Source organism: Ambystoma mexicanum, chromosome 6p, assembly GCF_040938575.1.
Source record: "Ambystoma mexicanum isolate Mex_15411 chromosome 6p, UKY_AmexF1_1, whole genome shotgun sequence".
In the NCBI taxonomy this organism is placed as follows: Eukaryota; Metazoa; Chordata; class Amphibia; order Caudata; family Ambystomatidae; genus Ambystoma; species Ambystoma mexicanum.
In genome coordinates this window covers 869,040,161-869,062,257 of record NC_090935.1, presented here as the reverse complement: position 1 = coordinate 869,062,257, position 22,097 = coordinate 869,040,161, and the positions used below count along the sequence as shown (strand labels likewise).

The 22,097-nt window shown below is 37.6% G+C and overlaps 1 protein-coding gene across 1 annotated transcript in view; it reads right to left on the bottom strand.

The window, feature by feature from the left end:
• Positions 1–5,211: 5,211 nt before the first annotated feature.
• The window catches only part of MAN2A1 (mannosidase alpha class 2A member 1), a 1,346,034-nt gene continuing 1,329,148 nt past the window's right edge, over positions 5,212–22,097 (bottom strand). The window contains exon 22 of the mRNA XM_069625484.1: positions 5,212–9,556. Coding sequence (XP_069481585.1) covers positions 9,404–9,556 — 153 coding nt within the window. The 3' untranslated portion in view covers positions 5,212–9,403. The remainder of the gene's footprint in view (positions 9,557–22,097) is intronic.

Sequence of the window (22,097 nt, the reverse complement as noted above, 5' to 3'; positions counted from 1 at the left end):
TTGCAGTAGTATCGTGTATATATGATCGCATTTGAAGGACAATAGGTCTAAGAAAAAAGTCAGAATAAATCGATAGTGGCTTGGGTAAAGATCCGATGGCTGCTACGATCGGTCTACCTGGTGGTGTCTGTGCATCTTTATGTACTTTAGGAAGCACATAGAATGCAGGGCTAATTGGATTTGGTTTCGTCAGAAAGGCTTTTTCTTCCTGATCGATCCACCCTTGATCGAAAGTGTGTTGCATGAGCCTGGATATTTCTTCAGAAACAATAGCAGTCGGGTTTCCAGCAAGTTCTTTAGAAAAACGTCTATCACCCAATTATTTATTCACCTCCGCATGATATGCTGAGGTGTCACAGAGGACTATTCCACCTCCTTTATCGGTCGGTTTTATAATAAAGGAGGAATGTGTTTCTAACTGTTTTAGGGCCGTTTGTTCTGCCTTTGTTAGATTGTCCTTTTGATTTTTGTTTTAAACATATGCTTGACCTCTCGAAGGCCAGAATCTCTGGTGAAACCATCACTGAAGTGGGGGTGAAAAAAGATGGAGGTTTTAAACCCGATGTACTAGTGTCTGCCGAAGGCACTTTATTGTGATTACAAAAGAAATATTTCAGCCTTAAGATTCAGAAGAAGTTTTTCATCTCCACTTCCGTTTTGAACTCATTTGCTCTGTTGGTCGGAACAAATGATAAGCTTTTACTTAGTAAGCTAGATTAAATCGGGGTTAGAGTATGTGAGCTCAGATTGAAAATTGGAATTACCAAATTGGAGGCGAAGGTTGCCACTGGCGGGTGCGCATAGCATGATTCCCCCATTGTGTGGTCTTGCCTCGTTCCCCTCGGCCTTGAAAAAACTGGCCTCTTTGTTGTTATCCACCTCTACTCGAAGAGGGTTGGCCAGTAGTTCAGTCCGAGTCACTGCTGTTTGATGAGTTTGAGAAAGTAACAGTTGTTTTTAAGGGGTTTGGTGTTTTGATATCCTCTAGTGTTACTCTGGTTAGCATTAAGCTGTTGAAAGAAAATGGGGACTAAATATGGATATGTGATTTCTTCTTTGTAGTTGGAGATATCTTTTTTCAATTTTCATATAGCAGGTAAGCCAGTTCTATATTTCACAGTGTTTTTTGTACATCTTTTGAAATTCATACAGTTCATTTAAGTGGACTGAGAATCCAACGAAAACTGATCACCACCATCCAATGTACAAGTGTCTCAATCTTGTAAATTTGACAGCTTTATTTCCTCTGTACATTTACGCACAAGTTTAGAGTAGAGGGTAGTGCAAAGGTCAGGTTACTTGACAGAAACCAGAACACTTCTTTTTATTTATCATCTACATGGATGTAATTGCAAGCCATGGAGAAAAGCCTCTGAAACAGACTTATTTCTCTGAAATCTTTTTTAAAAAACTGCACACGGTGATAAAAGGAATGGTTTCTTTCCATTCAGCTACAGCTCTGTTGTGTGTAGATGCTCATGGAGCAAACAGAAGCACTGTGCATATTTATATTCCTGGCATTTTAGGATTGTATAATTAATAAAATGGAAAACAAATTTGCAATTGAGAATAAATCTTTTGAACACATTATGCTTTTTTTCCCCTAGTGAAAGCAAACCAGTATTGCACAATTGTATTTTTCCAGAGTTCCTGTGCTGTGTGCATAATCATGTGAAGGCAGATCATTTTTACAATTAGAATTTAATTTACACTCCAATTATAAAAACAGTGTGTAAAATGCTATGCACGGTCTAGTATACATCCATTCAACCTTGCCGTGTCAATGGGGTACATCACTGTAAATGGCCAGTGGCAGCAGAGTCTTTGCTTAAGAATGAGTGATTGTCATTACACCCATCAGAGGTGTTATAGCCTCTCAAATATTCAAGAGTACAATTAAAGTATTCAAATCCTGACTCTCCAGGAAGTGCAAGCGCTGTTCAAAAACAAATGAAAGTTACATTTGTAATTGGAATAGAAACTCAGCAAACCCTACCCCTGTGATAATCCAGATAGGTATTTAACTGTATGTAGTGCTTGATATATGATATGACATTCATACATGGTAGTCCAACATCTAGGCACTGTGATTATTATACCTCAGTGGATACTCAGTTTATCGACCTCTGAAGGATGTTAGCCAATAAGATAGATCATCTGGTTGAGTGCTCATTGCTGCGATCTGTAGGTTGCTGGTTTGAATCCAGGCAAGGCCAACTCAACCTTTCATCCTTTCGAGGTCGATAAAGGAGAACCAACTTTGGTTTGGTGATAAATATGCTCTATGTACAGCACTTTGCCAAAAGCGCTATATAAATAACCATTTGACCATGAGATTAGGTATAGAATTTAGCATGGAGTCCTTGCCTCTATGCACTGTTGTATCATAACATTGGTGTACCACAGGTTGTAATAGCTCCATGAAACGAGGACTTTCATTATACATCAAAAGACAATTCTGCTATCAAACCTCAAAACACATTACAATTCATGTTTGCTTTACTATGTAATTGGCTAGGTTTTTGTGTTTTCAACATTTAAATATATACAGGAGAAATGAACTGGCCAGACCTTAGAGAAATAATGACAGATGTATTCTGTGTCAATGCAGAAAGCTGCCACACGGTAATGAATTCCATACAGTTTTTGCACACATCAGCTGGATGTCACATACATTTTACTCTCTCGCAAAGGTGAAACGTCATTTTAACTCTCTTGAAATCACATTTACTCTTAAACTTTAAAAATAGGGAGTAAAATACACCCTCAAAATCTTATCTGGAGAACTGCATTCGAAGTTTAAAAAACAGACTGCACAGTAATTTTGGCAAACCATTACACTTACATTAAAGGTGGTTTAAAACAAATTCTGTACATTCCCACTTCAGAGAATGGATTTAATGTCATTGCTGATGCAACAGCATGTGTCAATACTGAATTCAACAGTTTCAAAATCTTATCTTATTTTTAATAGTTCATGTGTAGTGACAGACTCGCATCACAGGCAGTCTGGGATCAGCTGTTCATTGAAAGGTTAATTTACATAAATAAATTAAGCTTGCCATGGAGACATCTCATTTAAATAATCAGCTGATTGTGTTTGCATAAACCAAATCTGGAAACTTTAATTGAATATCGATGGGTGATCCCTGCCTCTTGGGCGTTTAAAGATGAATGGCAGTATTCTAAATATTAATTACGCAATGTTGTGATTCATTTCAAAGTGTCTTGGTAATGCCCATCTTCCATACTTGTGTAAGTCTGATTTTTGTTATCTTTTCTGTAAAAGAACCCATGGTCTCTAAATAGCAAATATAGTTGTGCAAGCAGCATTAAGTGAGCAATTGTATGGCAGCATGTATACATGATGGAGAAACTACAATTTTGTTTGATGGCAATACTAAAATTTGTTCTATGTTGTTTACAAAGTAAGCTCGTTTCATATGTGTGACATTTCATTAAGGTGTTTCAACATCTCCAAATTGAAATCATTGAAACACGATTTTACTGAACGGAATGCTATAGGTCATTGGGCAGCTGACTCTTTCCAAAAGGAGATTTCTTCAATGCACCTAACACTTTTGTTCGGATACGAAATCTAGTCTTTCAAGTGCTTTGTTCAAAGTACTTGCATTATTTCATGTCTGAATTAAAACATTTACAGTCTTTTAAAACCATTAAAAGAAACGTTCTACATTGCAAATGTGTTTAAATTGTGATTTGAAGCACACAGGTTATTTGGATGAATTTTATACATTGAATGGTGAGCCTATCTAGGTAGTTTAAAAAAAGCATTGCTGTTTGCGGTATGTAATTGGCCGTCATTCTTGGGGGGGGGAGTGGGGAGAAGGGGAGTGGAATTTATTTTCGTGAAATACAAAGTTAGAATACTTGGTTAACTGCCTTTCTAAAGTGCATAAAACATATGCCTACTGCGGGAAGGCGCATTGTTTTTCAAAGAGTCAATATATACAAAGGTTAACATAAATGCTGTCTATTTTCTTTAGCAACTAATTGTAAAGGACCAAACATTCACAAAAGATAAGATGTTGTCAAAAAAAGTGGAATCCATTGACTTTGAAACATTAAGCACTTGTAAAGTTAATTCATCACATTCAAATATCCCCCAGAGCGAGAGCATCAATGTATATTCTAAATTCAGCAAGTCATTGAAAGGGCTATAAGCTTTGAATCATTTATACAAAATATAAGTTGCTTTTACCCACATCCTTATTTTCATTTGGCTTGCTTTGGACTTAATAAACTATTTGTTTTCCTTATAAACTAACAGATATTGCTGGATATGTAGGTCCATATTTTCTCTGCATCTCCAAAACAGGCGATTATCACCCACAAGACTTTGTCTTTGAATTCTTTGGGCTGTGATGCTGAGCATCCAGTTATGAAACCAGATTTAAATCTTTACCCACATTACGGTCAGCCTGGACATTTTCATAAAAATACAAATGCATGCTTTAGTACTGAACATAACTAATCAGGCTAGTAAAGTGTGTCTGCACCACATTCTATGAAACATTCATTTAATGACTGTTACAAAGAGAGAGTGAGAGATTACGTATTTCCACCAATAAAAAGAAGTGTGTATTTGTATTGCATTGACTTAGCAGCACTGTGGCCCGAGGTTGTCACTGTCACATTACAGACTTTTTATTGGTGGAAATACCTAATTGCTCACGTTTTCTCTTTGAATTCCTTATCTTTAGGGCATTGCATGTTAATATTATGACATGTCTTCGCTGTGCTGGATATCAGTGAACACTTATAATACAAGTATTTGATTTGAGATGAACGGTATAGCTAGAAAGCTTGCTCACTGATAGGATAATGGACTAAATGATTTACCTTCTGAATTGTCATGGCAGGAAGTACTGAGTATGTCATATCTAGCCTTTAGGAAACAGATCAAGATCACACAGCGAAAGAAAATTGCTTCAGAGAATAACATAGTCAAAACCTTAGCAGCCAGTCTTCCTTCATAATGCCAGGCAAACATGGACAACAGTCACCGAACATACACACTCCCTTTTGTAATAGAGAACAGAAAAATAGGTCAATTAGAGTGTATGTAATCTGCTACATGGACTTACCATGGGCACCATTCTGAGGGTAGGGCTGTAACAACAAAGAATGATGATGGGCATCTACTAGCAAAGAAAATACTAAGAAATAACTACACAAAGCACATTAGCATATCTTTGTATTGTTTTAATAGAGATAATTTTTACAATATAACATTAACCCAACCCTTCAAAAATATAAATCTTCAGAGAGAAAATATCAAAAACCCTCAATTTAAATCCGTTTCATTTGAGAAACATTAAGACACAAAAGATCTTCAGTACAAGGGAATGTACAAATAGAACAAGAAAAAGATACCTTTCTGGCATGAAAAACAGCAGGGGTGTCAGTATTTCTAGTGCAACAATTGTGTATTCAATAATTGGCACACAATGATGTTTGACTTTCTAACAGTAGCACACCCAGGTTACCTCAAAATTTGAAAACCATTCTCAAAGAAAAGCATTCCACTGTAAAGGTATATGGTCCCAAAACCTAACCGACTTGGAAATTGCAGCAACAACAAATAAAGTCAGAAGATGGGAACACTAAAAAAAAATACAAGGCTTTTTAAAATCAATCAACTGCTGAGCAAAGACATTGTTTTGTTATCACATTTTTGTTTCAGACTGTATTCCAGGCATTGAGGGAAGATCGTAGTAAAGTACAAAATATAGTCACATTATGAACATGTGTTTAAATGTTTGACAGACAAGTTGTCACATACATTTTACACCGCTGGAAATCGAGCTAATCCAACACTTAACAGGCATTTAAACATCTTCAATAATTGAAGGACTATTTCAGTGCAAAAAATAAGATGACAGCTTAAGTCTTTATACCGAAAAGCAACTCTTGCATAGTTAAATAATAAACAGGATATATTCTGCAAAAATGTAGTTGAAAGATAAAAATTAGTTAGCACACTTGCAAACTGATCAACTAATCCTTGTAGGGTAATGAGCCCTGCATGTCAAAACTATTTGAGGCCAGAAAGGAGGAGAACATAGTTAAGCATGCAATCTAACAAATGCAGGGAACCGAAACAGACGAGTCGTATGGTTGTATTTTTGGTATAATTTGCTGCATTCTTTTTTAAGTGATGTCATTCACACACATGACTTTGTATATAAAATAATGAACATTGTTTATTCAAAAATATTGCAAATACCTATGATGGTTCACGTAGTTATATCAAACAAAATGTCTGAATCCTAAACAGACAGTACATAGCAAAGGTCTAGTTTAATGTTAGAAGATGCTTTACTCAAATCCAAGCCTCAGAAGACTTTCAGTTTGCTTCTGCTTCTTTCACATTAATCAAATAATTCAGTCATCTGCAAGAGCAACTTCAGTCACTACACATAGGCCACTTGCAATACTAATCATTTAAAAACTAGCAGGTATTGCTATTAGGGTAGTATGCGACCGCCAATTATCCTTCATCTGAATAGTATGCCATGGGTAATGATAACAACATGATGCACATATAGTTTGGCATCAGAAGCAATGGCAGAAAACTTTTACATTCGAAGATTCTTGAGCAAATCAGAGTTCTGTGCTGGTCACTATAAATATTGCCTGACTAAATGTATAACAAAAAAGAGGGAACATTTAAGAAACAAAAAATAATAGATACTCACAAATGCAAAAATGGGTACTGCCCAAGAACAATTCATCTCCAGCCACAAATCAAACTAATAGATTGAAGACAGTAAATGATGTTGACAGATTTTCTACAAACAGCTATGTACATTTGCTTGTAATACTACGTTCTTGGCAATTGGCCCCTCCAATGAAGGCAAACATGAAAATGGCCAAAATAAAACAAGTTTGAAGTCTTAAAATAGAACTTGAGAGAAGATATGTTCCCGGAAGTCACATCCATTGTTGCTCCCATAAGATGTGCTTACCCAAAACACAGAGAAACAAGCAACAAATACAGGTGGTCAGATCAGCACTCACTGAGAGAACAGGAAAGCCCAGCTAGAGTAACTCAAACATTATTTCAAAGTAGCAACTCCGCCTCCCACAGCTTTTGTATTCCATCTAGATTTTGAAATTGTTCAACTTCCATTGTGGTGTCACAGAGCAGCCTAAGCAAAATGACCAAAGCATTTAGAAAGATGGAAACTAAAACAGGTCTGGAAATTAACCCACAAACCCATATGTAAAAGAGTGTTGGAATGGGTGAAAGACTTGAATACTAATCCAGCATAACAAATGTGATTAAATATTCATGCAGGCTATATATGTACCATATGCAAGTATTTGGTCTGTAATAAATTCAGGTGACTGATTTAGCAAGTGAATGATCTGTAATCAGTTTCATTATAAGATGTGTTTCTTGTTAACAGAAATAGACTTCTATTGATAGAGTGCCAGGGCTATGTGCATTTCTATCTTACATTCTCTCTCTGATCTTAACAGGATTGCCCTCCGTTAGAAATTCCATTCGTGCAAAAATGTGTCTATCATATGGTTAAAAGGCAACACATTAGAATGACAACTGTAACTGAATTGGGCAGCTAAATACATTACTTTAAGCCTAGACCTACAGCCCTTAAATGCAGGTCCTTTGTTGCTTTTCATAAACTATCAGTTGAGGAACTTCCTAGGTGAGATTATCACAAAGCATGCTAAAACATTGCTATTGATTGCTGTGGGGAGAATAAGGCAAAGGGTCATGGGCAAAGCATACAAAGGAAAGGACATTATGTATGAAAGATTGGTGACCATTCGTGTGATACAAATTGCCTTCTAGACCAAGTATTGTTAAGACTAAAATTAAGAGAGAACAAAGCGTGAACGTTAAGGAATCCATAGAAATTCTTGTTTTCATCAAGATAGATACTGTATGAGGTTAATCTACTGTTGGTAAAATACTCCTCTTGGGATGCCTCCCCTTAAAACAAATACGACACATCCAAAGTACTCTGTTGGCCAGAAAGAAGACAAGATACTAAACTGAAAGTCAAGTTCAGCCACAAACTCCTTTTTGCTTGTTACATTTGACTCCCCTTACAGGAAAAAATTGGTTCTGACAATTAGTCTATGAAACACTCTGCATGCAACGAAGGTGAAACTTGAACCATTAAGGTCTGATGACTACAAGAGTTTTCTGCTAGATGCTTCTTTGTCCACCAGACAACAATGGAAAAATAAAAGAAAGCTCCTGGTGTAATATTGCAGTGCTTCTGAGAAATTCCAAGTAAAAAGACCATTTGCAATATCAAAAAAGTTGCACAATTTTAGGCACATCTTTCTCACCAGTATCTCACAGTTCACTCCAGTCTGTAAAATGTGAATAAACATTCTGCAACATGGTAGCAGTGATTCTGTAGCTCTTTGCAGTTTCCTTGGCAGCAACAGAGATTCATTTCGGTTTTCGTACTCTGGTACAATCATCTGGCACTTTAATAAAGTCACAAAGTTTTCTGTAATTATAGCAGACATTTGGTGGAGGAAGATTGTATTTTATGGTCTGCAGTGCCATGAAGAAGCAGAAGATCGGCAGAGTGCAGTAGAAACACTCCAAGAAAACAAATTTAGTATAAGAAAGGTATTTAAAAAATAAGGCACATTTATCTTTGTACGAATATTTTTGATTAAGAAACCCTCCACCTTGAAAACCCCCACACGCCAATGTAGCTTTGTAGAACATCCTCTGTTCAGCGTGAAAAGGTTTCTTATTATAAAGGAAACAATTTGATTGCACATAACCCCATTTAACAAAATGGCAAAAGCATCAGTTGGGAACACAGATTTCTCATGTGAATAGGAGAAATGCGAACCTCCATGTTAAAACATTAAACAACTGTAAAATAAGGTAAATGTTGATGAACGTCGTCTTAAAGGCTCCCGGATTGCACTTTGCCGCAGGATTCATTTTCCAAAGGACAAGAATACATTCCAAATCTTCTCACTTATTCCAATGGGTTCACCTATTTGGCCACTAGCTATCCTCCAAGTGCTTTGTGCAAATTCAGAATGTAAAAGGGATTTTGGAAATGCAAATGCATTTTGTATAAATTAATTGACAAACACCCCCCCAAAAAAAAAACACAGTAACAATCAGTCCGCATTTACTGCAACCTGAGATTTTTGATCTATTGTTGGGAGGTTAAAGACTTAGAAAACTGTTCTTTTCACTTAACTTAATGATGTTGATATTTTCTGTTAAAATAAAAAGTTTGCAGCATGGCTTCACTTTGCTGTATTTGTGAGGAGAATGAAAAATAAGCATCCTCTGAGCCAGGAAGCCACAATGTGCTTCTTTATTGCAAGACTGCTGTAATAGACGCATTCAGTGATGAAGCCAGGATCATCTTAATCGGATTCGGAATGTACTTATCTCCATTGGGCTCATGTTGATTTCAGTAACATTTCTTGCATCTGCCAGCGAATGCATCAAGGATAAAGATGAAAGTGTAATACTTTCTATGATTACGTTCTTGAACAATTTGTGTACCAAAATCTGTAAAATATAAAGATTAGAGCATTGTAAAACATGTACTCATTAGGCATATCAAATTAAACACTGACCAATACACAAAAAATTACATTCTATACTACTATACATGTCAAATGGAAAAAGGTGGAGCAGTGATTTCAATCAAAGGCCACTAAAAAGCAACATTCACGGTTTCCACACAACGTTATAGTTCTATACATAGCTTGTGATCATCCATGACATCACAGATGAGATTACAAAGGACATTTTACCAGCGATATCTGCTGCATAACTTGCAACATCATCTGTGGCATAATTGATCACATAATTATACAGCATACAGACGGTTACATTTTTAAAATTGCAAAAAATATATGTAGGAATGTGTTGTTGAGACACCCAATTATGACAACCATACTTTGTTTTTTGATACTCCAATGCACACGTAAGCCCTCTCCCCACTCAACACACAAACATGTAGGCATATATCTTACACACTGACCAATCTCTCGAGCACTTCATGTGAGTTCTAGGTGGAAGAGTTTATTTTCCTTAATCATGCTAGAAATCAAATAAAATTGGCAGTTGATATCAAACTTAACTCACAGGTAATTTCTGGCGATTGAGATTAGAGAATAGATTGATGATTAGCGTATTGATTAATTTATGTATCAGAAAGGATGACTCATTAAGACAAGGTTTTTTCACAAATGTGATTGTTTCTTTCAAAGTGTTTTTCTTAAAGCAGAGCTGCTTTTTAACAAACAGGTTCGTTTTCACTTGTTCAGGGCCGACAATTTAAGTGAAAGGGGACGGTTTGCAATTCAGCAGCAAAACACATTTTGGGCCACAAACCACACAATTCAGGTTTGGGCAAATTTAATTTGTTGAACTTCTTTTTTACATTCTACAAGTCGTGGTAATTACTAGCTATTTTAATGATACCCGCCCATTCGATTGTGGCCATATGCCCGAATTGGGTGAAAATGCCATTAGAAATGTGGGAGGGTGTAGGATGGGGTGCACTCCACAGGGATCGAAATTAAGATTTAATAAGCAGGAGCTAAAAGCAGCTTCTGGGTTTCCAGGTTTAACCAGTGACCAGGAGTGAACAGTGGGTAAACAAGAGATAGTACATAAGCATTCCGCAAATGTACCTTCCACATAAAATACAAACATATCACTTTGCCCATTATGCTTTAAACGTTGTATAGCGGTATTGTAATGCTAATTTATAGGTTGTCAAAAATGTGCAGAGTTCCGCCCACATCTTCTAGGCCACACGCAGGAGTTAAATAGCTCCTGGCTGCCCTAAATTTATAACACTGCCTCCATATAAAACACTGCAAAACATGTGTCAAAGATGACCCTGATATATTTAAACATGTTTCAGGTACTGTGCATACCAGGTAATTAAAAAAAAACACATCCTGCAGCCTGCAACCAGACCGTGTTGAGTGCACAGATATATTGTTTTATTTATTTAGTTGATTGATTTATATAGGGGCTAATTACAAGAAGTCACCCAAGGCACCCACAATCATCCTGTCTGAGCCTGGGATCTACTCCAACCCTACCCATGTGCCACCAGGCATGTCCTATATTGACCATCAAACCATTCATGACTAGTGAACACACTTGTCATAATATGGGGTCTGCAGTTTGTCTAGTTGCTGGCGTTATCAGAACTTTAAATAATGCATGACATTCATATGGTTTTCTTTTCCACCTTGTCTAGGTCAGAACGAGACTGCAATTTCTTCAGTATTTTTACAATATCTCATTACTACTCTCTTCGATGCTGCTCATCATGTATTACTAACTCCTCAATTCCCGCTCCTTCCAGTGCAGATGGAAATACCTAGGTCAGCAGTAATATTCTGATGTTTTGACTGCATGTGTCATAATAAAGTATCAGTAAAATTGATAAAGAACAGTTCTAATTAGTATTATGTGATATTACCAATGTTGCCATGATGTTCCAGGTGATGATGTTATATTATAAATTAATGGAGGTTAGGGATGACATCATATAAAGGTTGTGAGCAGTTCATTATAGGGAGCCAATGCGGTTTGAATCCCTTAAAGGGGTAGTTCGGTTATAAATAGCCCAATCGATCCGGCATGTATTTTAGATCATACATCGATTGTTCTTAAAAAATGCAACTTATATTTTTTCACTTTAACACTTGCGGAAAGGAGAGGTACTGCCATGGTGTGCTAATGTTATCCGTTGAGCCATCGCCACAAGTACAAGTGCCCTCACAGCACTAATTCAGATTCCCCCTCCCTCCCAAAGCTGGCACCACTAGACGCTCACGATTAGCTCTGCCTATTTGAAGGCCGTTGGTGGACAGTGTAGCCAAACGTATCCTAGCATTGCCAATGCAATAACGTTATCTAACGCAGAACCAGGATCATAAACAGACACACATCCACAACAGATGCAAAACTTCTTTTCACAAAAATGATTTAAAAACTTTTTATTTTGAAAAAAACAGCAATAGCCGTAAGCGTAACAAGTACTTTTAATGCTGGAAAGAGGTCATTAAGTTCACAAAAACGTGGCTAACATTTTTTCAATCAAGGTTATAGCTAGCGAACATTGCACGGTTCAAATTTTTTGTTTTTAGTGGGAACTGTGATCTTATAATGCTGATTCCTTTCATTGATCGATTGTTCCCAGTCTTTGAATTCTTAGCAGAAAGTTTTCAGAACCATGTTTCTCCTTATAACTGCAACCGCAAAAGGACAGATTGGTGTCTGGCAATCATCCCAGATAATGGTTATCACAGATGCGTTGATGATGATTATTGTCCAATTGCGGTTGAAGAACCCATCGACCGGTAAACTGTACCCATGACAGGCGCACATCGGTATAATATAGCTATGTAAAAATCGAGAATGCAAAAATATATTTCAGTATCCAATTTATAATTCTATATACACAGTACATATTTAACTATCAATCTAAGTTACAATTAACACGTACAATGTCTATTATTTGCGTCAAATTGAACATTCATCCGTGACGTTAATCATGTAGCATACATCATCACTTGCATAAATATTATCTAAAACGTTGCTTACATTGTGTCTTGTGTTTCCATTCTCCTTATGTGATGGATGATCAACCGCTTCGAAAGACAGATCTCAGTACTCGAAATTTAACATTCCTCTGTATGTTTTCAATATAGTGATTATCATCACTTCTTTGTGGTTATTCAACACATTTTGGCCTTCAAATTGTTAGTGCGGTGGATTCAAGGACACAACAATGCGACCCTTCATGTAGCGTTCACAGCGTTTCAGAGGGAGTTTCTTTTTGGGAACACATGCCACAAAATGTAACAATATTAATGGCAAGCTGTGCAGTGAAAAACAATGAAATATTTAAAGTATCCCACATTTGAAAGATAACATCCCATTTGAAAGATAACAATGCGCCGAGTCCCACAACATGTACGTATTCTTTCAAAGAGGGCCCTAGGTGAGGAACAGACAGACCCAGACTTCCCTATACTTGAATATGGCAATGCCAGAGAAAACCCATGAATTAATAGTGTGGGGTGGTTTTTTGGGCTAATGGTTATTTGTAAAGTTTTACACAAAAACGGTTGTTTCAAGGTGCCACAAGACCAAGAAAAGGGGGGAGCAGGGAAGAAAAAAACAATGACGTTGCTACTAGGCCTTGTGTCATTCAGTAACAAGAAGTGCAGGGCAAAGGGAGGTGGGTGGTGTAGGTTGTGGCAGAATGGAAAATGCTAGGGTGGGAGGGAGGTTCGGGGCAAGAGGAAGTATAAAAGTGCAGGGAGGAGGAGGGGAAGAGGATGGCCAAAGGGGCTAGGAAAGTACTAGAAGGAAAGTACTAGGGGAGGCCAAAGGGGCAAGTGAGAGAGGAAGCAGGGAGTGAGGATCACATGCAAAGCGCAAGGATGGTGGGAGGACCAGGCTTGGTAGGGATGCACACCCCGCCAGGCTTGTCAGTGGAAAGGGGCCCAGAAGGGTAAGTGCAGGTTGTGGGGGTGGCAGGAAGACAGGGTGCTGGGGTAAACTGGGCGAGGAGGGCCTGGTGCCCTGTGGCGCACAGAAGGGACCAAGCAGCCAGCCAATGCGACAGAGGGGGGTATTAGCAAGGCGGTAGTGCATAAATAACAGAATAATTGGGTCTTGAGAATCTTTCGGAACATATGGAGATAAGTGAACGTCGTACCTTTAAAAAGACATATTTGAAAACTGTAACAGATAACCTTCAGAGGCATTGCAGGGAGTTGGTGCGAGATCATCCTGATCCTGAATAGCGGCCTTTTTAATGCATTCTAATGTTATTTTGTTTTACAGAAGCCTGAGAGGGGCAAGGATGCCATTACAGAGGGATGCTCCTGCCTAGGTTAAGAGATCTACCCCACACACACTGCTTTGAACAGCGTCTGATCTGCAGAAAATTGCAGCTAGATGACTGAAGGTCTCTAAGGGAGGTATTTAGGGAAAGAGTTGGATGCAGTGGTGTTCCTGGCTCCAGAAAGCCTTGTGAAGGTCTTGACCTTGATCCTCGCAGCCAACAGGCGGCAGTGGAGATATCTTTTGCTTGAGAGATGCGATCCCTGGGCTTGAGGCCAAGGATATGTCTCACAGTCCTATTCTGGATTAGTTGAAGGGGCGAAGGGAGGATTTAGGCAGATTGAGGAAGAAGCTGTTGCAGCCTGGAGAGGACCAGATCTCTGGAGACGTTGAGTTTCTGCATGTCTGCAGTTCCAATTTTCTTCTTAGATTCTTCAACTATTGTTAGTTCATTACAAACAGGGCTCAAAATTGGAATTGAATAAGCAGGAATTACAAGCAGTGCCTGGGTATCCAGCAGTAACCGATCACCAGGAGCTACCACTATGGAACAAGGAGCTAGTTTAAAGTGTTACATTAGTTGGACTGGGGGAGCTAAAAGTAGCTCCTGATGACTGTTGGCTTTAAGCTCACCAGTCTCTTCTACGTTTCATTTGAGTCACATACGTCTGAATAATCAGACTGACATTTATTGTTCTAATATAAATCAATTGTCTTGATGGTAATAAATACAAAAATCAAAGAAAAATAGAAATGTTAACATCTAGTGACATTACTTCAGAAACAGTAATTCATAAAAAATAAATGATTTAACAATTACATCTGAAGTGACCTACTATTCAATTTATTGAACAATTAAAACATTTTCCAAACACTGTGCAAAAGCTTGAAACTGGCTTTGTTAAACATTGTGAAAAGAATCTTGAAGTCAACGTTTCAACAAGTTCAGGTTTTGGATGGCAAACCTCTTTTGCAAAGTTCTGTGGCATGGACTGGACCTTGGAAACAACATATGGATCAAGACTATGCGTTTGCGTGGCCAGCACAATCAATGTCATATCTTTCACAAATTCAAAATCCATCTGCTGGAACATTGGCTTTTGCCACCCACTGTTTGCTTCTTTTGGTAAACCTCTTGTTGTAACAAGGCGTCCTGAAAATTCCTGCAGATTTTTCTTGTTCCCTTCCAATGTTCTTGTTGTGTGAAAGTACAGCCAGTCTTGTTCTGGCCTCTATACCATCTCTGCCAAAATGCAAACTTTTAGGCCTGTACGTTAGGCACATATTAGGGAACACCTCCAAATCTCCAGTGTGGGACAACTCAGAGTCCCCTCATATCTCTTGAAAGCTTTTTGTCGTACACTATCTTCTCAAGTGTTGTGTGAGGAGGGGAGCCTAAAACCAACCTCCTTTTCTCACCCCCTTGCTCAATGGTCCAGGTGCACATTTGTGGCAATGTTCGTTTTCTTTCCAAGAGTGTATGTTAGAACAATGGTGGGTGCAACAATGAATGCCATTTTTCAAGCAGAATATCGACAGATCCATCACAAGTTTTTGAGCTCCACCAAAGATGGTTGCTGATAGACTGTGACCAATGTAAAATGTTTTCTGTAGCCTTTTTTCCCATCAGCTGCAATTCTTTTTGAAATTGATTTTGCAACATGCCAGACATCATATTGATGTTTGATGTCTGTGAACTGCTCTCCCTTTTGCCTTTGGCCAGCAAGAGCATTGTCCATTGACATCGGTTCGAGTGTCCATGGCCTGGCTTATAGCGGGGAACAAGAAATCCTTCTGATATTTGAAGTACTGGGTTTTCAAAAGGAACACGAGACCTGCAAAGTTAGAAAACCTTGAAATTGTACTGTACGTTGATTTGCTAAACAAAGTGGATAAACCAAGTAAATTTCCAGCTGCACTTTTCGAAGTATAGGTTGAGCAGACCATGAAAAGGAGTTATGGTGGTGTACACAAATAACCTTGATCTTCAGGTTGGTGCCATTGACTACACAAGTAAACTTCACCAATGGCTTCCCACAAACACCCCTATGCTATTTATGATCACATTTATCCTTTTTGTAATCTCGATGAGGTAGCAGTCAAATACCATGTATTTTGGTTCTTTTAATAGCCAATCATCCATAATTATAGTGGTTTGCGAATCCATGGTGGTGAATAAGTCCTCAACACTAGGAAGAATGGAGACCACATCACAAGCACAATCATCAATCAGTAGCTAAGATGCTTCGGTTATTTCTGTGTGTGATATTTCCGATTTTTCCACATTTATTGGGGAAACAGGGAACATTGTCTGTTTTTTAGATGGCATTTATTTAGAGGGTGTGGATTGTGCAAGTGGTCAACTTCTGTATTGTCCATTTCTTCTGGGTGATGTGTGCCTTAAAAATGATCCACGTTAACTTTATATTGGTCACTGCTGACATTCAATTCAAATTCCAGCCACAGGACATCTGCATCACAACACTGAATCTTGCAAGGACCATGGTGAACCTCAAAAAGTAGTTGCTTCGAAGTGACAATGGTTTGGCAAGTGACTTAATTCGTTTGTGTAGTTGTGAGTGTTTATGCTCCTTTTCTTCCTAGGCCTCCAATTGAAGAGAAAAAAACTTGCTTAATTTATAGCACACATACATAATATATGAATTTATGAATTACAACCTGTCAATGTAATATCAATGAAATAACTGATTAACAACTTATTAAAAAAAACCTTTTTTTATGTACCATTGTTTTCCGAATTTTCCTTGAAACAGTCCAATTGGATTTGCCGACCACCAGACCAAGCTGAAAAACAGCATTTTGAAATTGCATATACCTTGAAATGTGCTCTTTCACTTAATGAATCATATATACAAACAACAAAATGTCACTATGGAAACTACTAAAACATTAAATATTACATCACAGTTAAAATGGATAACTGATATTTTACAATACCCCTTTTCCATGTGTCTCTTCAATTGTGACTGCTTCAGTAAACATTCCTTGTATTTAACAATTTCAAAGAACATTGATTGCATTGTTAAACAAGTTAATTGTTAAAATCTTTGATCTCACGAAGTACATCTTGAGAAAGTTCATTTAACAATTGTCGACTTTACAGTATCAGTTAATCTATGTAAAAAGATATGGTTGTCTGATTAAAATCTTTAAATTAGTATCGACAAAGTCCAACACAGTGTACATGGAACATTTTAAAAAGGGTTCCATGTTCATTCATCGCCAGTTTTCTTTTCGTGGTACTTTTTGCCAAAAACCTCCCTCCTTTATTTGTTCCCTCTACACCTTTACACCCTATCCCTTATATGGCCCTCAACCCCCCATATTTTTCGATGTTCTTTTTCGGAAAAATATTTTCGGCAAAAAGTGCTGTGAAAAAAACAGGCGATGAATGAACGTCGTACCTTTAAAAAGACACATTTGAAAACTGTAACGGATAACCTTCAGAGACATTGCAGGGAGTTGGTGCGAGATCATCCTGATCCTGAATAGCGGCCTTTTTAATGCATTCTAATGTTATTTTGTTTTACAGATTCCATTTCTCGCTAAACAGCTAATGTTCATAAACAAATACATACACCATTCATATAGTGAAAGGGTCTATGTTATTCAGTGACAAAGTACATTTTTCTGAAGGTTTACTTTCATTGTTGAGCAAAACTGTGCCAAAGAAAGCTAGAGACCCAAGAGCTTGTACACTAATTGGTAGCAAAATGGCGGCAGGTGAGTGATTGTCGCGAGTATATTGCATGACTCTCCACAATGTGAAAACCTAATAGAAACAGATACATTCACACTGCGCCCATATCAAAATGTTGCATGTGTCATTGCATGCAATGTATTGAATTGAAGTTCAGCCTAACACGTGTTTCGAACCACAGCTCTTCTTCAGAGGCTGAATTGCATCATCACAAATAAATCGTTTGGCAAATTCATTGATACATTAACATAAAATTGCAAGCACAAACCAAAGTACAAAAAAGGGGACCGGTTATGCACAAATCCATTGTCATATATCAAAGACGTGTATATGTACACCACAAGTAAGGGCAGCAATTTTTGGTAAGAATATTGAAACAGCGTATTCACATTCATTAGGCAATTAAAAGAAATTAGAGAGAAAACAGTCATATAAGACATACAAAAATTAGAGAGAAAAAAGGGGAAAAAAATTAAAAGAACAATTAATGTCCTATTGGACATGGTGGTTGTATGGTGGTTTTGGTAGCAATGTGTCACATCAAAGCTGGCAGGTAACGCATCTATTGACTAATGTAGCTTAAGTGCTCTTCTGTCCTAGGATATCTTTCTATAAGGATAATAATCATGAAAATAGTCTTACTGGAACTGGAGTCAAGGTTACTGCAACAGTTATGTCAAATGATTCTACACATCAAGCAAACCATGAATACTGAATGCGTAAACTGACACTTACCAGTTGGGGTTTGCCGTTACGGTGATACTTAAAAGATTTGTCACTAAAAGATTTGTCACTGAAAACAAATAAAATATGTATCTAGTGCACCCAATATATTCAGTCAATTAACTCTGACAATATACTTAAAACGGTTACCTATATGGCTTTTCAAATTCAGCAAAATTGAGATCCGTTATCCGACGTTGTCAAACCCGTGAAAGTGAAGGTATTCGGGATCCAAAATTTACAATTGTAAAGAGCCGTGCACGGAGGGAGACAGAACGGGGAGAAAAACAAAACAAGTATAATAAGAGAACTGAAGCGCAATGCTATCTGAATAATAACATTGCGATCCTGCGGGCTGTCAAGGGACCGTATGTGAAGAGGCATGCCTACTTGGCCTTTCGGCAAAACATTGACGTGTTGTCAGGAAGCGGCAACGCTACTACTAGCCAGCATATATCAACATTGTGAGGCGTAGACAGTTAGTGTATGAAACGAGGCTAGTGCTTGGATCTCTGCCATCTTGGTTGAGTGACAGTTACTTGACATAAGACATGCTTGTCTAGGCTTGGATAAAGTATGTTGCTGATAGAATCATATATAAACGCCATCACAGTGCGTATTTGCAAAACCTCTGAATATTGAAATATTATATTCACTCAATGTTCACCCGAGCCCGTAATTCTAATGAGACTACTTGCAACCCTGTTGCATGTATCATAAGAATCCCCTCTCTCTACTTTGTATTGAAAGACTTCAATAAACCACCTTATATGCGCTTGCCCATTCAGATAAATGAAAAATGTTCCTGATTCGTCGCCAGACGTTCCGTAGGGACGTTACCTCTCACTCGTGTCATTGTTAGCGCTCATTAATATTGCATACTACATATGTAATGCACTAATGCGACTATGTCCAGCCTGTTGTGACACATTTCACTTCTGCCTCCTACAACAAATTGTTAAAAGCAATTAGATTCATTGTCAGTGCAATGCTGAATATGAACTTGTAAGTTTGAGAGACACTGCCACTGGTTCCAAACTGAACATAATACATAGTGGGATCAGGTATTGTAGCAGTAGTTAATAAGTGTGTTGATTGTGATGTCAGAAAGACAATCTGCAATACAAACATTGACATCAAATCATTGGTCTTAAGTACCTGCTTCACAATGCATGTTAGACAGAAATAAACTTGTAGCCATTTAGTCATTAGTTAGGCGTTTAGGCCAACTTTCGTGAATCTGTTATATATGTTTACTGATTATTCTTGAATACACAATCAATCTTGAAACTAAGATTTGAAAACATTCTTAATGGTGAACAATGTTACAAGGGCACAGTCTATACGAATATCAAAAAGGTGGGGGGACTTCATAAAAATACTGAAAATTCCTGATCAGTGTTAAGTCCAGAAAAGGCTGTCCTATATTGACAGATAAGCCTAGCTTCCAATTGCCTTAGTTTCAATTCCAGATTACTACTTTTCTGTGGAAATGAGACCTTTGCCATTCCCACACATTTGATATCATTCTTGTTATCCATTTGGTGGATGTTTTGCCAATATATGGCTAACAGATATTTAGCCTCTTGGTTGGCTATTGTTGACAAATGTTCTCTGATTCTGATTTTTAAAGGTCTGAGTGTACTCCCAATATAGTTTAAGCCACACATACAAATAATGCAGTACACAACACATTTTGAATTGCAATGAATAAATGAATTTACATAATGGTTTCCCATTGTTTCGAAGACAACAGTCGTGGTTTCCAACGCATGACTACACACAGAACAACCCCCACATTTGTGAAATCCATTATTCTGTGCCATGTGTAGCCATGTTTTGCTACTCTGCGGGTTGGACATGAATGAAAGACAGTATGTTCTTCAATGTACTTGCTTTGCTATATATAACGCTTGGGTTAGGGTCTAACCATTTACTGACATCTTTATCCAACTGGAGCAAATGCCAGTCTCTCTTAACAATCGTATAGATCTTATTTCTGTCAGTATCGTATCTGGTGATGAGTCTCAATTTACTAGGTTTAGTGGTTTTGTTATGTATTTTGGGAGTAAGCAAATCAACTCTCTCCATACTGGTTTTTGCTCTCATATCCTCTTGCTAGGAATCTCTTCTTAATCAATTTGCTTTCAGTATTGAAGTCATCAGGGATGGAGCAATACCCCCTTGCCTGAATGAATTCGCTTTTTGTAATATTTGAGATCACTGATTTTTATGACAACTCTCAGCGTGTAACACTGCATTGACTGGTGTGCTCTTCTGAAATGTTTTAGTCTCAAACCCTTTGTCATCGAGATTGTCAGATCTAAAAAAAAAGTAAATGCACGTGTCACTGAATGTGTGCGTAAACTGAATTCCTCAATCACTGACAACAAGCAATCCACTGTACCAGACCGAACCATGATAACATTTTCTATGAACAGTTCCCACACATGAATAGGAAGTGTAAATTAGCTAACACAAATTCTTGTTCGGAGTGGTTCATGAATAAGTTTGCCAAAGCTGGTGCGAAACTGGCTCCCATGGCTATCCCAATCAACTGTTTGTAATAAACATTATTAAATAGGAACACATTGTTTTTGAGTGTGTATAATATTAAGCACTTAAGCATTTCGATGTGTTCTTAGAAAGGCGCTGAGTCTTTTCGGAATATGTAATTAACACTTTCAATTGCTTTGTGGTGGTCGATCGACATGTGCAAGCCCTTAACATCAAACATGACTAATGATAGATTAGGACAAAATGATACATTCTCAAATATCTGTAAGATATTGAGGTAGATGGAGATTGGTTCCAGGAGGCCACCTCTCCCACTTGCGATAGGCCTACCTTCTGGGATATCTACGAATGCTTTGTGTATCTTAGATAAGAAGTAAACAGTGGGCATAGTTGGTCCATCCACTGATAAATATTGTTTCTCAACATCTGTCAAAATCCCTCTGGAGTGCCAATTTTGTATCAGTGTGCCCACTGTTACTTTCAGATTTTTAAGAGGATTTGTGGGTAAGGCCTGAAAACATCCAGCTGTATTAAAGTATTTGAGATTGTGATATAGTCTTGCTTATTCATGATGGCCACGTTTCCCCCTTTGTCTACTTCCTTGATAATTAGGGTTTTGTTGGACGCATATTTTTGCATAGCTATTTGTTCTGATCTGCTCAAATTTAAAAATTGCCGATATTTCTGTCGTTTGGCACAATCTGCCAATTTGTGAATGTCCTTGATCACTGCTTGATGAAGTGTCTATAATGTCATTAGGAAATACAGGCGTAAACTTGGATTTTTTGGTAAATTCTTTAATCTTTAGATTTTGATGTTGAATGTTGTTGAATATTCAAACCGCTCAACATATCCAATATACTGTTTTCCTGCTCCTGTTCATAATCTTCTAATGACATTAATACATGCGTATTCAACATTGTTTGTAAGGACATATCTGATGGTGCCGATATAGTGGGTTTAGCTGTATATTTATGTACCTGTGTAGCAAATAATTTCTTGACTTTTAATTTTTGAATGAACTTAAACAAATCAATTTGTATTTGTACAAAATTATTGAAGCCCGAGGGGGCAAATGAAAGCCCTTTGTTAAGGAGAGAGTTCTCCTCTGGAGGGAGTTGATATGTACTAAGATTACAAACTAAATCTCCCTGTTATGGTTCTGAAGTAGCTGCTGATATTTCCTAGACTTTCTAATTTTCACTTCATCTTGGTGTTTCCTTAGAATAGTATATAGAGTATTGAAATTTTGAAGTATTCTCA